The sequence below is a fragment of the Panthera pardus genome, unplaced genomic scaffold (genome assembly GCF_024362965.1).
Source record: "Panthera pardus isolate Hobbes unplaced genomic scaffold, ASM2436296v1 HiC_scaffold_25, whole genome shotgun sequence".
NCBI lineage: Eukaryota > Metazoa > Chordata > Mammalia > Carnivora > Felidae > Panthera > Panthera pardus.
This window is the reverse complement of record NW_026526821.1, coordinates 64577465-64593070: the sequence shown is the minus strand read 5'-3', so window position 1 is coordinate 64593070 and position 15606 is coordinate 64577465. Positions and strand designations below refer to the sequence as shown.

The 15606-nt window shown below is 40.2% G+C and overlaps 1 protein-coding gene across 7 annotated transcripts in view; it reads left to right on the top strand.

The window, feature by feature from the left end:
- Window positions 1-15606, top strand: part of SRBD1 (S1 RNA binding domain 1) — a 220176-nt gene that overhangs the window by 178950 nt on the left and 25620 nt on the right. For all 7 annotated transcript variants that reach the window (XR_002085708.2, XM_019468785.2, XM_053890656.1 and 4 more), the window contains exon 20: window positions 13971-14155. Coding sequence is in view for 6 of the 7 variants with exons in the window: in XM_019468785.2 (XP_019324330.2) it covers window positions 13971-14155 (185 nt within the window). In the remaining variant the exon portion in view is untranslated. The remainder of the gene's footprint in view (window positions 1-13970; window positions 14156-15606) is intronic.

Here is a 15606-nt window from a genome sequence, read left to right as displayed (position 1 = left end):
ACTGAGAGGATGAACTGCTCTATCTGAGATGAGGAAGACCATGGTTGGAGCCAGGTTTGGGGGAAAGACCAGGAACTGGGTTTAAAGCATGTCCGGTTTGAGGCATCAAGCAGGGAGTTGGATGCACGAATCTGGAGTTTGGAAGAGCGGACTGGGCTGAGGATATTAATTTAAGACCCATGTATTTATGCAGGTCCTTAAATCCATGAGAAAGGAAGAAACAACCACAGGGGTGACCAAAGTTTGGTTAGTTCTTCAACTGCTCTTTTCCTCGTTCCCTCCAGTAACAGTTTCCACTTCCTCCTCCAGTGTCTCTGGTGTTCATGTTATTTTTGCCATTCATATCCAGTTACTGTCTTTTATACCCTTCATCCAGTCTGTCAGACAATAGTATTGGCTGTCCTTTTATTATTTTTAAATTTTTTTTATTTATTTTTTTAAGCAGACTCCACGCCCAGTGTGGAGCCCAACGCGGGGTTTGAACTCGTGACCCTGAGTTCAAGACCTGAGCTGAGATCAAGACTTGGACGCTTAACCAACCGAGCCATCCAGGCTCCCCATTCGTTGTCCTTTTAAAATATACCCAAGGTCTGACCACTTTTCATCAACTCTTGTGCTGTCATCTTTGTCTCAGTCACCATCATCTCCACCTGGATTACTGCATTTAGTCTAACAGGTTTCTCTGCTTCTACCACTGAGCATCTATCTGGATAGTCTAAGCACGACAGACAACTAGATTCTTTCAACATGTAAATCAGAGTGTGTCACTCTTCAGCATAAAACCCTGGTCTCAGTTTCACTTAGAATTAAGGCCAAGTCCCTATGCCTTCCAATGCCTTTTTGACCAGTTTCCTATTTTTCCCTCCCTTGCCCGTTCTACTCTAGCCATGCTGGCCTCCTTGCTATTCCTTGAACTTGCCAAGCCTGCTCCCACATTAGGACCTTTACACTGTCTGGTCGACCCTCTTCCTGGAACACTTTTCCTCCAGATATCTGCACAGCTAACTACTTTACCTCCTTTACCTCACCAAGACTTTGCTCACATACCACCTTGTCAACAAGACTGACCCTGACTACCCTACTTAAATCTGGAAGCCCTTACCCATAAGCCTGGTAATTCTGAGCCCCGTTACTCTGTTCTTTCTCTTTTTCCTACAGCACTTATCACCTTTATCATACTTTACAGCTTATATATTATGCTGGTTATATACGATCAGTCTCCCTGAGAGCAGGAATCTTTGAATGTATTCCAAGATTGCAGAACAGTACCCTGGAATACAGCAGGCACTCAGAAGGTATATGTTTAATGAATGAATAATTCTGTGAATACGAGCCTCGGTTAGTGGAAAGAAGTAGTGCCATTAACATTCATTATGCAACAAGAGAGGAGGACCAACCCTTTGTATTTGTTGTTTTTGTGCGGGGCTGGTGAGGGCGGATGGGAGGTAAGAGATATAAAGAGAGGGAGAAAGGAGGATACAAATTTCAGCTTTAGATACGTTGAGTTTTTGTTGCTAAAATATTCATGAGAACCTCTCTTGCAAGCAAAAGGAAAGGTAGAGCTAGAGTTTAGGAAAAGGGCCTGGACTAGACATGATGACACATAGGATTGGAATTATCAGTGGAGAGGCAAGAGATAAGGAGTCATGTGAGCAGAGGCACTCATCCAGGGAAGCATGTAGAACAAGAGGAGAAGGTGGCTAAGGTCAAACACTTGAAGAATATCTACATTTAGAGGGCCAGAGGAGGGAGAGAAGTCAGAGAAGATAGAATATGAAAACAAACATCATGAAAGAAGGTCAGTAAGTTGATGGTGTCACATATGGCAGAATGGGTAAGTGGTTTAAGGATGTCACAGTCAGGGGGTCATTAGATGGGAAATTAACTTTAGTAGAGTGTCAGGGAAAGAAGCCAATGTGTAAGAGACTGGGGAAAAGCAAGCGGTAAGAATTAGAAGCAGGTAATTCTTCTGAGAAGTTTGGCAGTGAAAAGAAGGAGCCATGTGATGGAAGTCCGGGAAGAGGTAAGATAAAAGGTGGTTGCTGCTTTTAGCTTTTAGGGAGCGTAGAATGAAGAGACTGCAGCGATAACACATCTGTGGCCAAAACAAGAAGAGTAAGTAGTAGAGACATGAAAGATACCAGAGCCAGTCATAAAATTTTATAAAGCTAACATGCCTTATTCATTTAGCTCACTCCCCATCCCTAACCCCTACCTTTAGAGGTGAGACAACTATACAAGGTGGAGAGGTCAAGAGTCCTTAGCAGCCTGTGAGGAGTGAGGGTGGGGAGAGGAACAGAATCACCAGATGGAGCAGTAGCTTAGGGAAGTATGGATTAGGATGAGTAAAGATATGAAGACATCTAAGGAAGGGGATTCAAAGGTATTTTTGAATCTTTCAGTGAAGTAGGATTTAATGGAGTAAATGTGAAAAAGGCCCTGAAACAAGTAAAAGAGATTTAGAACAGAATGGCTTCAAAGGATTACTGAAGGAAGATCGATCTGTAGCAATAGTAGGTTTCTTAATCCCCTGTTCCACTTAAATCTGTAATAGGGATTCTCTGTGTTTTTTTCATTGACATTTCCCAAAAGCCTTGCATTATTCCTTACTCTCTCTCTGTTACTTAAAAATATCTTCTAGTAGAGGTGGGTACATTTCTGGGATGAATATGCTATTCCTGCTCTACACCCTGTTCCTCTCCTAACATGAGAAGATACCAAATGCGGTCACTATCAAGTTGCTTCTTTTGAAATGCACAGGCCCTCATTCTGAAAAACATAACGGAAGGGAATTCTTTTAATGCAATATTCAGGAAACATATCTGCAGCAGAGCAGCATAAAATCCTGCAGACTCTATGTGAAGAATTCATTTCCTACAGATCCCTTAATAAAATAAATAGGCCAAGTTTCCTTTAATGGAGGAGGTAATGTTTTCTCCAGAGGAAAGGCAGAGTCTAATTTCAGCCATGTGATGATAGAGAATAACAGTCAAATCCAGTGTATTCCAGCTACTCATTTCTTTTTCCTTTCCTTAGGAAACACATATACACATCTTGGTACTTTTCTGTGCTAAACACATACCATCTTTAAGGATATGATATCCTTAATCCGAATGATCGTTATGGATGTATGTATGATTATATTTAAATATATGGTTCCACTTAAATCAGGTTCCAAACCAGCTTTTTAATTGTAACCCAGTTAAGAGATCAGGCTTTGGAGCTAGTTAAAAGCTTAGGGTTTGAAGTGTCATAGATCTGGTTCATATCTTGGTTCTGTAAGCTGAGTTCTGTTAGTTTAGGCAGATTGCTTCACCTACCTGAGACTCTGTGTACCTTAAAAAGTGGGAATAATAATACACCAACCTCATAAGATTGCTCTGAAGTCAACAAGATGATGTTTCTAAAGTGCCTGATAATGAGGGAGATACTCAATGAATGTTTATTATTTGTATTGAACTATTAGCTATTCCCCAAACCTGACTGAGCTATATTTTCTTGTCCCCAACGCTTTAAACATCTCTTTTCCACATTCTACTGGTTGAAATTCTTAAAGACCTAGCCCAAATGTCACCTCCTGTATGAAATCTTAGAAGGATACTTCTCTCTGGAAACGAGCTCTTTCTCCTGTATACAACTTCTGTACTTCACAAAGGCCACTTACTAATTATTGCCCTGCGTTACGGTTATTTGTAAGTTTTATCCTATTTTGGCTAAAAATGAAATGAATGAAATGTCTAGCTTTACTTCACTCCAGATATTTTTTCTCTCATCTAAAGTGGCTGAGGTCAATGCAGTTGCATAAGCCAAATTATTAATAGAACATCTAGAGCATCCTTTCTGCAATTGCCTATCCCACAAGTTGAGTGACATTTCAGAGTCCCTTATGGATTGAAGGTGTTTTCAGACCTCCCCAAGTTGAATCCCATGCCTTCACAGAGCATTGTGTCCAGAACCTTCCTAGATTTTACAGACTAGAAAAGAAGAGAGACTGTGAAAGATTACTTACCATTTTCTGTCATCAACCAGAAATTGTCACACTGTCCTCATGTGTGAGTGATTTCGTTGTGTTGGTGATAATGGGTCATGAGGAAAATTTCTGCCGTACTATGAGTAGAATGAAGTCCAGAAACAACCTATTTAGGGGTTGCCACAATCCCATGCCTCTTCTTTTTTGCCTTACCATTTTGGTTGGTCAAGAGAGCCAAAGACAAGTATCTGATTTCTCCTTTTTCTTGAATAAGGTATTAGGAGGTAGAGCTTTGTGCTGCGCATTATGCTGATTTGTACATGTCACCGTGAGACCTGGCACTGTCCCAGAGAATGTCCTGCATTGAGAATTTGATTCACTGCAGATAGTTAACCTTGAAAGTTGTGATGTTCTGAATTTAGCTTGAAAAAAATTCCAGGAAATTTAATGTCAAGACTGTCACGTGGCGCTCATGTCGATAAAGTATTGGCTGGTATTTAATTGTCATTTCCATTTTGGCCATTAGGGAGACATTTTAAAAGACTAGTTTCTGGAGGTGGTTAGTAGCCTGCATAGCAGGAACACACACGCAGCACCATTCTGATGGACTAGGCAAATGTGTATCAAGGAATGATTTGTGTCAGTGGCTGTACTGTGCCGTACTAGCACTATCATTTCCTTTATTACTGCCGAAGCACCTATTTCTGGCCCTTACAATCAATGCTGAAAGTATGTTTTCAGAGAGTAGACGACTATCCATTTAAAATCCAGGTCAGGGACAAGAGTGATCATGTAACTTGACAAAATATTTACTTGGGGAGGGCGAGGATATCTTCTATACAAAAGCCCAGTGATGGTATTCTTAATTTACTAAAAACCTGTATCAGGTTTTTAAGACCAACAATTGGTAAAAGGGTACAGACTTTCAGTTATGAGTAAGCCCTGAAGATCTAATATACAGCACGGTGATTATACCTAACAGTACTGTATTATGTACTTGAAAGTTGGTAAGTGAGTAGATCTCAAATGTTCTCACCACAAAAAAAGAAATGGTAAGGGTCTCCTGGGTGGCTCAGTTGGTTGAGTTGTCCAGCTCTTGATTTCGGCTGAGGTCATGATCCCAGGGTTGTGGAATCGAGCCCTACATTGGGCTCTGTGTTAATCATGGAGCCTGCTTAAGATTGTCTCTCTCTCCCTCTGCCCGTCCCCTGCTTGCACACACTCTCTCTCTCTAAAAAAGAAGTAAATACCTAAGTAAGAAAAAAAAAAAAAAGAAAGAAATGGTGATTATGTGACCTGATGGAGTTGCCACGATGGTAATCATTTTGCAGTTATGTAAGTGTCAAGTCAACTGGTTGTATACCTTAAATTTGTATAGTGTTTTATGTCAATTATGTCTTAATAAAGCTAGGGAGTAAAAACAAAAGTAGAATTAAGCCAACAGATACACAGGATTCTGTGATGAGATAAATGGATAAATGGATCCCAACGAGTGTTTCTGGCCCAAAAGCAGTTGGGGACTAGGGTTTGGGGAGGCCCCGTAGAGGTCCTTCCTTGTCCCTGGCACGGAGCTACAGTAAGTCAACCCAGACAGTGACAAGTGGCCCATACTGAAGACCTTTAACGAGTGAGCACATCTTAGACTTGGTTTCTTTCCCATTCCTATTCAAGGATTTAGCATCTCAGAACTGCTCTTTTGGAATGATTTTCAGAGGCTTCATCACATTCTTCCCAAACTTAGCTCTCTGCCCAGCAAGAGCTAAGTTTTTGGCTAACGAGCAGCTGTAGTGCAGGGAGTTTAGATTGTTATTTTAAAACGAAACAGAACAACAAACAGCAGCATTAGAGCAGTGAGGTTTACAGATGTGACATACTTAGCTTTGACTGTGAGCAACCCAGAAGGCGCAGGACTTGAGGTGATTTGTAACTTTCCTGAGCTCACACACTCACACACCTCCTCACATCTAAACTTCACCACAGCTTGCTTCTGCGTTCGCATGCCAGCTCACTTCTGCAATGATAAAAACATGTCTCTTTGTGGGGAAAGTTGCCTGAAAAGAAACCCAACAACAAATAAATGCTGTGAAAAAAAAAAAAAGTGAAGATTAGGTAAACAGATGTAAGAAATTATTTGCACATTTGAAAGGTGCATTTTTCTGGGCTTGCCTCACAAGAGTTGGCAGCTTTGGGACGTGAAAATTAAGACAGAATCGTTGCTGACTTGTGACAAGTGATGTGTTAGCATGTGTGTTACCCAGCCGGTTACCCTACGTTAGTTCCTGTGGAGCTGTGACTGCCTCTTCAGAGAGATACACAGCCTCATAAGAGGGTGGCCAAGCCTAAACTATTAAGGTAAGTGGGCAGGTTATAAAAGTGATTTTAGGTTTTCTTTTCTTTTTTCTTCTTTTTGGTAGTTAAAACCCCCAAACATCAGATCGTAATTCCCAGGAAGTAACATTTATCACATTTTTGAAAGGGCCTTCACAAAAGAGCCGGTCAAAGAGCATCTGCCCATTTGACAACCAGATGACCAGGCTGTGGGCTCTTAGGAAGGGACTGTCATGTCTCATGCCCTGCTCGCTGTCCTGACACACCCTGTTTCAGGCAAGTCTGGTGGAGGGAACTGGGAACTTGAGGAATCTGAGACAGTACCTGACTGTCCCCTAGCTCTGTCTGGAAGCGGTACAGTACCAGACTACCTGGGTTCACACCATGCCTGTTTGATCTGGGAAAGTGATTTAATCTCCCCATACCTCAGTGTCCTTGTCTGTTCAGTGAGGAAAAGCATAGTACCTGTCTCATGGGATTACATGAGTTAATATATCTAGAATTCTTAGCCCCTGGGGCAGAGGAAGCTATTGTTGTTGCTGTAATTATTATTGCTGTTTTCTCTAAGTTTATGTATTTATTTATTTAGGTAATCCCTACAACCCAACGTGGGGCTCAAACCCATGACCCCAAGATCAAGAGGCACATGCTCTTACAGCTGAGCCAGCCAGTTGCCCCTTATTGCTGTTATTTTTGTTGTGATTGAGGAGGGGCTGTCAAGCTGAGCCTTTTATAAAAGAAAAGGGGGATGTGGTTTATAAACATTGGTCTCCCAGGAAGAAATTGTTCTACCATGTGATCTGGCGATAATTTGGGTCATTTAACATTGCTAATTAACATTAACTCTGGGTCTTGGGACTAAAGAAAATGCTGTGGTTTCTGTGCTGCGTTGTTGGATCAGCCTGTTAGCACCCAGTGGAGGAGTGGCAGGGACTTGCCAGCCAGCCACAACATTGCGTTTGCTTCAGTCTCTCTCATCTTCAAAGTATCGGCCCTCTCCTTCTCTCCTCTTCTTCAGGCTTAGATCACTCAGTCTGGAGCCTGAAATTCAGTAGGGTATCGATCTAGTCTCCCACTGTCTCCCTCCTCCCTTTCCTGTCCCCAGTCTCACTATGGATTTTAACTTTAGCCTGTCTTCTAACTCTCTGTGGGACCAGAAGCAAATTACTTTCACCTCAATTGCACACTCTCTAAATGGAATAAAAATGGCTCTGCCCATTCAGAGGACAGCTAGGGGTTTTATGGAAATGACAGATGTTTAGCATTTTCAAATTCCTTGAAAGGAGGATTCTTTGGCAGTACCAAATTCATAGTAAAAAGGCTGTTTTCTCAAGGAGGAAAGGCCTTACCCTAATACCTGAGCTTTATCTCCTAGTAGTGCCGGAGCTATTTAATTTCAGCTCTGCCATCACTAGCCTGTATGTTTTTGAGGACTACTTTTTTTATTTGCTCTCTTCTTTCAAATATTCACAGGCACTAATCCACATTATGGCTTTACAGCCAGTAAATTAAATTATATGAATTCTAAACACAGTGTTTTTGAGCTGTAGAGAGTGTACAGCCTTTGAAACCACTAACTTAATTTTGTCCAACTTTTACTGAGTAACTCAAAAAGAGCCAAACTTTTTCCTTTTGAATTTGGTTTGAAAAAAAAAATAATAAATTGTTCCCAGGCAGTGGTCCTTGGGTGCCAAAGTTTAGCCGTGATCTAAATCTTCTGTCTGCATTGAATATTCCCCAAACTAAAGGGTTAAGGAGTGTTAATGAAGAGGTGATATATGAGAGCTTTTTCCTTACCTACATCCTTGCGGTCTCCGATGTGTGACTTGGGGCACATCACTTAATCTATCAGAGTTTTGATTCTCTTGTCTGCAAATCTATATCCACAATAAATTTTTGAGAGAGTTCAATGAAATCATCTTTACTGAGCACTTTCAAAGTGTGTTTATCTGCAGGTAAAATCCTACTTCCTGCTTCTAGAAGACCAGGTGGAAGTGGAAGATTATTTATTCTGACATATTGTCTTTGCTTAAAATTAGACTTAGTAAGCTCATTCGAGGCAGAGGCTCTGTCACCGTCTTTCATAGTCTTCTTCCACAGTAAATAAATACTTAGTGAAAAAAGCTGAATATGCTTCTCTAAATTAGTTTTCAGATGCTTCAAAATGCTTTAGCATTTTGTCACATTCCTTTGAAGAGCTGTGTGTGTGTGTGTGTGTGTGTGTGTGTGTGTGTGTGTGTGTGTGTGTTTAAAGCAACCAGACTCCATGGAAAGAGGATGATCAAGCTGAGTAATATAGGATTGTTGGGGTTTTCTCTGGTTCTTTTTATTCGAGAGGAGGTGTTGTTGTTTTAAAAAATGTAAGAAAACTAATTTCCCTTTGTCACTTATAAGTTTATTTCTAAGGCAGCTCCTAAAACAGATTTTAGAAATGATGTGATTACATCATTTCAGTGCATGATGCCTTCCCATTTTTATCTACTCATACCCATTTGGATGTATATGTATATACATTTTTAAAATTACAGTTTTAATTATATTATCATCACACAGTATACCATAACCTAGCAAGTGGTTCTGAAATAGGAAAAGCCACATAAAAATCAATACTACTTATTCTTTGTGGCATTGGTTATTTATTATTTCACTGATCATGGATGTTTTGTTTGATGCAACTGTGTAAGCACACTGGCATTTTTTTTATAAAGCTAATTCCCTCTACTAAATTGCTAAAATAAAATAAAACAGCTTTCTAAGGATATGTTCTCTACAGACAGTTAATGCAGTGTGCATGCCATGTCCAGTTTCTATGCATGTATACCAGATCTTTGAAAAAGAAGGAAACATTTGAAGTTCTTCAGAAGTTAGAAGCAGGTAATAGTGTGATGCTTCTAAACCAAGTCTTTTGGAAGACAAACTGCTTCTTAGTCTATGACAGCTCCTTTTCAATTGCTCTTGTTTTTTGTTTTTATTTCTGCCACTCATAGATGCAGGGGGGTGTTCAGATGCAGGGTTTGTTCAGATGCAAGAGGTGCTCCAAAGACACGCCAACTGATACCAAGCCAGTGCCGCCGAAGATGCCCCTGGCTGCCTCCTGGATAGCCCCATACCATTTAAAACTCTACTCTTAGATAAAAGTCCGTAAGGGCTTTCAGAGCAATTCCTGTATCCTTTCTTGAAAGGGTTACATTTTTTAAAAGTTTATCTGCAGGCCTCAGAAGCCAGTTGGCTGTAAGTTCTTGTGAAAAAATTGCTTGCGGTAAGTTTCTCTGGTTGATCACATGCTAAGAAAAACCACTGAAGGGTTATCTTCAGTTACCTACCAGCTTCTCCAATACAGTAGATTCTGTGGGGCTCTCCCTAAACGCACTCTGCTTGAATTTACCATTACTCATGGATTTTGCACCAGCAAAGAGTTTTAAGGATTTTGGCCCAGTTCAGTGTCTCAGTTTAACACAGAGGTTAGACGATTAATGATTAAGGTGCAACTCACATTGCTGCCCCTTTGACATGGCTGCTGACACAGCAGATGCGATAAAGCCGGCACCCTCCCTCCAAGCTGAACTAAGCGTGTACTGCTGTGTGCCCACCTGTGTAGATGCAGCTCCTGTAGGTAGTGTGAAAGGAGTCCCGGGTCTTTCTTTTCTGCCACAGTGGAACTTATAGTTGGTCTTTAATATTAAGAGCAGTACATTTGAAAATACACATAGAACCTGTGGTATTGGCATAAAAAATTATTTCTGAACTTTCATTTGTGTCCCACCACTTACTCTGCAATCATAGTTAGAATGTCGGGCTTTCTCCTAGAGTACAAGCTCTTCTTTTAAATCACTGAACATCTCCCTGAATTACAAATCACGGCCTGCTTTGTCTGTACCTACTCACTTACAAAATGACCGTCCTCTTGCATTTTATGTTTTGTTTACTGATAAAATTGCAACTGAGTCAAACGAATGGATAAAAATAAACCAGTACTAAAGTCTCTTGGAAATGTTGAGAGTGGACAGACGACTTCAGGCCCTCAGCCCTTGCAGCCTGGCTCTTTGCGAAATTGCAAAGCCTGTGTGTTGGGCCCACACACAGGCTAGGAGCCTGTTGCTAAGAGCAAGTTGTTTTTAAAGCAACCGACTTGCATCACCATGGTTCTCCTGTGCTCCGTGGAGTGCCTTGGTGCTTTAATGCCACAACGTCAGTCCCCGGCTCCCGAACTGAACTGATATATCTGAAGTCTTATGAGTCTCAAGAATTTCTTATTCTTTGGGGGAAAATCTTGCAAAGATTAACTCTGTGAGAGGAAAACCCTTGAGTATGTAACAAGTTTCTGTTGCAAATATCAGCGATTTTAGGTTATATAAGCATTCTGCTTGAAAAACAAGCATCATCTCTGCTGCAAGGTCTGTGTTTTAACTTTGTGCAGATGTGCGCTAAAAGAACATGATGTGCTTATTTGTTGCATTTATGCTTTCTTACTTTACTTAAGTAAGATGGATGAAATTTCATATTAAATAAAAACAGCAGCTCTGACGGCAGTCCTTAGCAAACTGAAAAGCCTTCCAAAGACAGTGGAGAAAATGACACTGTGACTTTAATAACTCATTCACGTTTGAGAGAATTGTCTACATAAATGCATATATGTAATAATTTCTGTGTGGGATTTATCAGTATTAGCTGTCTCATGTGTAAAACTAATCTGCCATTAAATCATGTTGGTGAAATGTTACCAGAAGTATTATGTTTTATATATAGCCCTTATTTTGACATGACTGCAGTTATAAACAGAAACACGCTGATGTGTATGGCATGAAACTCCAGTCAGTGAAAATGGCTGTGTGGCCTTGGGCAAATTATTTAACTTCCCTGAACCTTAGTTTTCCTTTTCTGTGTGATAGGACACCTAGCCTTTAGGATTATTGTCAGGATTAAATGAGCACATCGATCGAGCACTTGCGTAATTCCTGGCACTTACTTGTTAGTACACGTTCACCTCCTTTCTGTGTTCCAAGCTTCATAAAAGGCAGTGTGTTTTTATATGGTATTTTTGAGGCAGAAAGTACTTTGTATTGAGTATTACTTAGCCTATCCAGTTCTAAAATGAAACTTTGTATTACATGTTACTTACCACATTCAACTCCAGGGTGAAAATTCAGAATATGTAGAATAAATTTTTCTTAGGCTATTTAAAGAACACATATTTATTGAATGATTACCAACTGTAAAACATTGTTTCCTATCATTTACAGTTGAATGTATTTGAAATCCAGGAGGGGAGCAATCAGTCTGAATGCTATATTCCCAGTTCATTTTACAGTCCCTCTCCCCCTTTTGTTTGCTATTTTTCCTTTTTCATCAACCCTGTTGTAACTTTAAGAAAGTTGTCAAAATAAAGTAGCATTTGACTTTGTTCCATAGTCATTTAAAAATAGGATTGATCAATACAAAACATTAGCCAGGAGCACAATTTGGTACTTTTTTATTGATTTCAGTTACCAGTGCCCTCGGGCTTCTGGTGTGAGAATGAAAATGATATATGAAATATGCACCCAGGTTAAACAGACTAATTTTCTTTTTACATATGCAACCACTATAAACAGAATTCTTTATATGGAAGTGGCTTTGGAAGCAGTTTAGTCTCACACGCATGGGCACGCGCATGTACACACACACATGCGCGCGCACACACACACACACACACACACACACAACCTTAAGACTCCAAGCAGCCTCCTAAGCCAGTGTTTTTGTTATTGAGGCCAAGACTTGTACAGTGCTTTGGAAATTTTCTGCCATTTAGTTACTTTTATTAATTATTAAATGCCATTCAAAGTTATAGATTTACAGCCCATGAATCTGCTTTGGCATCTTAATGGTGATTATAAGCCAGAATCTTGAGGATTTGAAAGATGTTCTACTAAATAACTAGTTACAGACCAATCAAGCCAAGAGGATAAATACCGGGGAAGCCTGCTCAGCAGGGCATATGCATCATTTAGAAAGTTGTGCACAAAAGTTGGCTGTGGGCAGAAGTTGTCGTAGGTCAGCTGTCCCATCAGTCAGCTTCAGCAGCTGTTCCCTGTCACCAGGGCCCTTATGTGCTACTGCCTATCCAACAGCACCAGCAGATACTGGCTACCTCTCTGGTGGGCTGGAGAAGCCATGGACACACACACTTACAGTGTAGGTCTCACTGGCCACCAGCTTGGACAGCGACCAAGCACCAATTCCTTGGTCTTTCATTAGACCATTCACCAAGATCTACTCTCTAGAGAATTAGTTGGATTTTGGGGAATCTATCTGTTTTTCAACAAAAATATAGCCATGGGAATATAGAAAGATGGCACATTTGGGCCCAAAGAGATGCCCTCAGTGAGAGATGAGAGAGCTTTCTCCACCAGGTGCCAGATGATCAGTACCACATGATCACTGAAGAGGCTTTTCTGGTTGAACACAACAATGCAGAACGAGACTGGAAATGACAAGCATTCCTTTTGTGATAATGCAGCACCCTGCCAAATGGGATACATCCCAATTCTGATTATAGACAAGCCTCCAACAGTTTTTTTTTTTTTTTTCCCTTCTTGTGTTCCAGAAACATCCTTAGAGGAAAGGATTTGAGGGCATTAGTATCACTATCTGTCTGATTACTGTGTTGACATTTTTAAAGTGCCATTAATCATAGGAAATGGAACTTAATGATGTTGAAAAATACCCAGCCAAGAACTGTCAAGAAAGTTAGCTACGGCCCAATATTCAGATGAAACTGAAGGGGGTAATTCCTTAACCCTTTGCTTTTTTCTTAATTATTACTGAACTCGGAAGCTAAGTAATTGAGAGGCAGCAAATAAGGGAATGCTAAACATAGCAAAGGGAAATTGAGAAAGACAGGTATTTTTATTTTGTAAATATTGCAACTACAATTTATACAGCATATGATGATAATATTCATCTTAAGATGATGTAATTGAGATCTTACTTGCCTATACCCCTTCCATTTTGTAAGAAAGTTATTTTTTCTTTTTGATATCTCCTCCCATATTTTTTCTGTGGACTCAATACTTAATATACTTGATATAATCTATTCCGTGTGAAGCTTGACTGGCGATGAGATTTGAGAATTCGTAGGCTGACAGTATACCTGCACAGGTAACACTGCCGTCCTGGGGCCACAAAAGTAAAAAGCAGTGATATGGCATATGAAAAGAATAATTCATTTGTCAAAAGCTGGCAGTTCTTACTGGATATTTTGCTGGATTTTGATAGCATCAGTTCTTGTTTGCCTGTTAGCGAATTTAAATTCAAATAAGTGTTCCTAACTCAAATTTAGGAAACATGAGGTAAACTGAGGTATCCTTACTTAGAAAATATATATGACACTAAACTCTAATGAACATTACACTGTAAAGTGTTTCTGATCCTGATTTTGAGCAGGTGCTTCATTGGGAAACAGCACAAGAACCTAAATTTATCGCCTCCTCTTTTTTTTTTTTTCCAAGATAGATCATTCATCATAGCACGGGACACATAATAGATATTCAATCAAGACTGATTGATTGGTTGATTAATGGTACATGGATCTGACATGAATGAATTTTAGGGTGACCTCTTTGAAAAATAAGTAATATTTGGAAAATAAGTAATACTATTAATAAGTGTTGGGCTTTTTTTGTCCCTGCAGGTTTTTGTCATTCATCAGAGGGACGCTGTATGAGATTGGAAAGCCTGAAATGGAGCAAAAAATAAATTCGTTCCTTGAAAAGGAGGGCATAGAGAAAATTGCAGAAAGTTTGCAAACAACAGTTCACACCTTACAGGTCATCATAGATGGTCTCAGCCAGCCTGAGAGCTTTGACTTTCGAACAGGTAAATAATTAAACGTGAATAACAGCACCTTTTACTTGTATAGCTCACGTTATCTCCCGTGGCCCTCACAACAAACCTCTGCCATAAGCAAAAACGGATATTATTCTCCATTCTGTACGTGTGGAAACTAAAGCACAGTGACCTTTCTTCAAAGTCATTGCAGGTAGTTAGTATCCAGAGCCAAAGCTAGAAGCCCTGTCTTCCCACTCCTTATCCCATGCTTATTTTCCATCACACTAGACTTAAATGCATCACACACTGGCTGCTGTGTGCATGGAGGCACACATTTTTCATAATCCTTTTGTAAGCTCTTATCTCGTAGGAGCCAGAAGTCCAAGGTGAGGCATTCAGTTCATAAACTAAAAAGTGAATCTTCTTCCTAAATTACAGCCTTCCAGGTTACTGGATTCTGTGTCAGCGAACACACTGAACAAATAAGATACTATCTCTCTGTTGATTTTCCTTCTAATTAAAAGTGCTCTCAGTTTTCAGCATAGGTAGATGGTGAGGGAACAGCCATAGTTGTTGAGAGCAATGACCCGATGAAAAAGAATTAAGGGATCAAGTGACCTACTTCCTAAAGAAGTTTGAATAGGAAGCACAGATTTAAATGAATCTGTACTTGTATCATAACCAGTTTTATGACACCATGTTTAGGGCCTGACTCTTTTCAGTCTGAGTTAGGCTCTGTTGAGGGGGTTAGACATGCTTCTTTGAAAAGGTTTAAAGGAGTTTAAAAACACACCCAATAAGGGGTGCCTGGCTGGCTCAGTCGGAAAAGCAAGTGACTCCTGATCTCAGGGTTGTGAGTTCAAGCCCCACATTGGGTATAGAGCTTACTAAAAAATAAATAAACTTAAAAAAGAAGAAAAACTCACCCAGTGAGTTATACTATTCCCTCAACTTTTCTGTAAGTCAGAAATTACTTTTTTTTTTTAAGTTAGAGAAAAAATACACAGTAAGATGTATGACAAAAATGTAGGAGACCCCAGGGTGGTCCGTCCAAAGTGGATGTTTCAGTAGACAGATCCACCTTCATTTGGAGTCCTGATGTCCTTGTATGTGAATTCTCTGTTGTTTAGCAGGATACTAGGGAGAGCAGCAGTTCTCAAACCTGGTGGCATACGAGGCTGGTATGCCTAGGACCACCACGTATAGAAGACTGGGAACTATTCTCTCTCTAGCTGCAGGCCTCCTGTACTGGGTTTTCTTGTCCGTCTTCATTTTTCTGTCTTGGTGTCGATTGCTCCATTATCCTAGTTACATTGTAGACTAAGAGCAAAGATCGACATTCAGATTATATGGTTCAATTAAACAACCAGCTGCTAAGTAGAGGTCCTCACCTTGTCATGCCCTTAGTGAGCAGAAAACCTGGGCTCTGGACCAAGCTTACCAGTTACTGCAGTGTTTTATCAGTGTGACAAGTGAAATTTCAAATAAGTCTCTTTTAA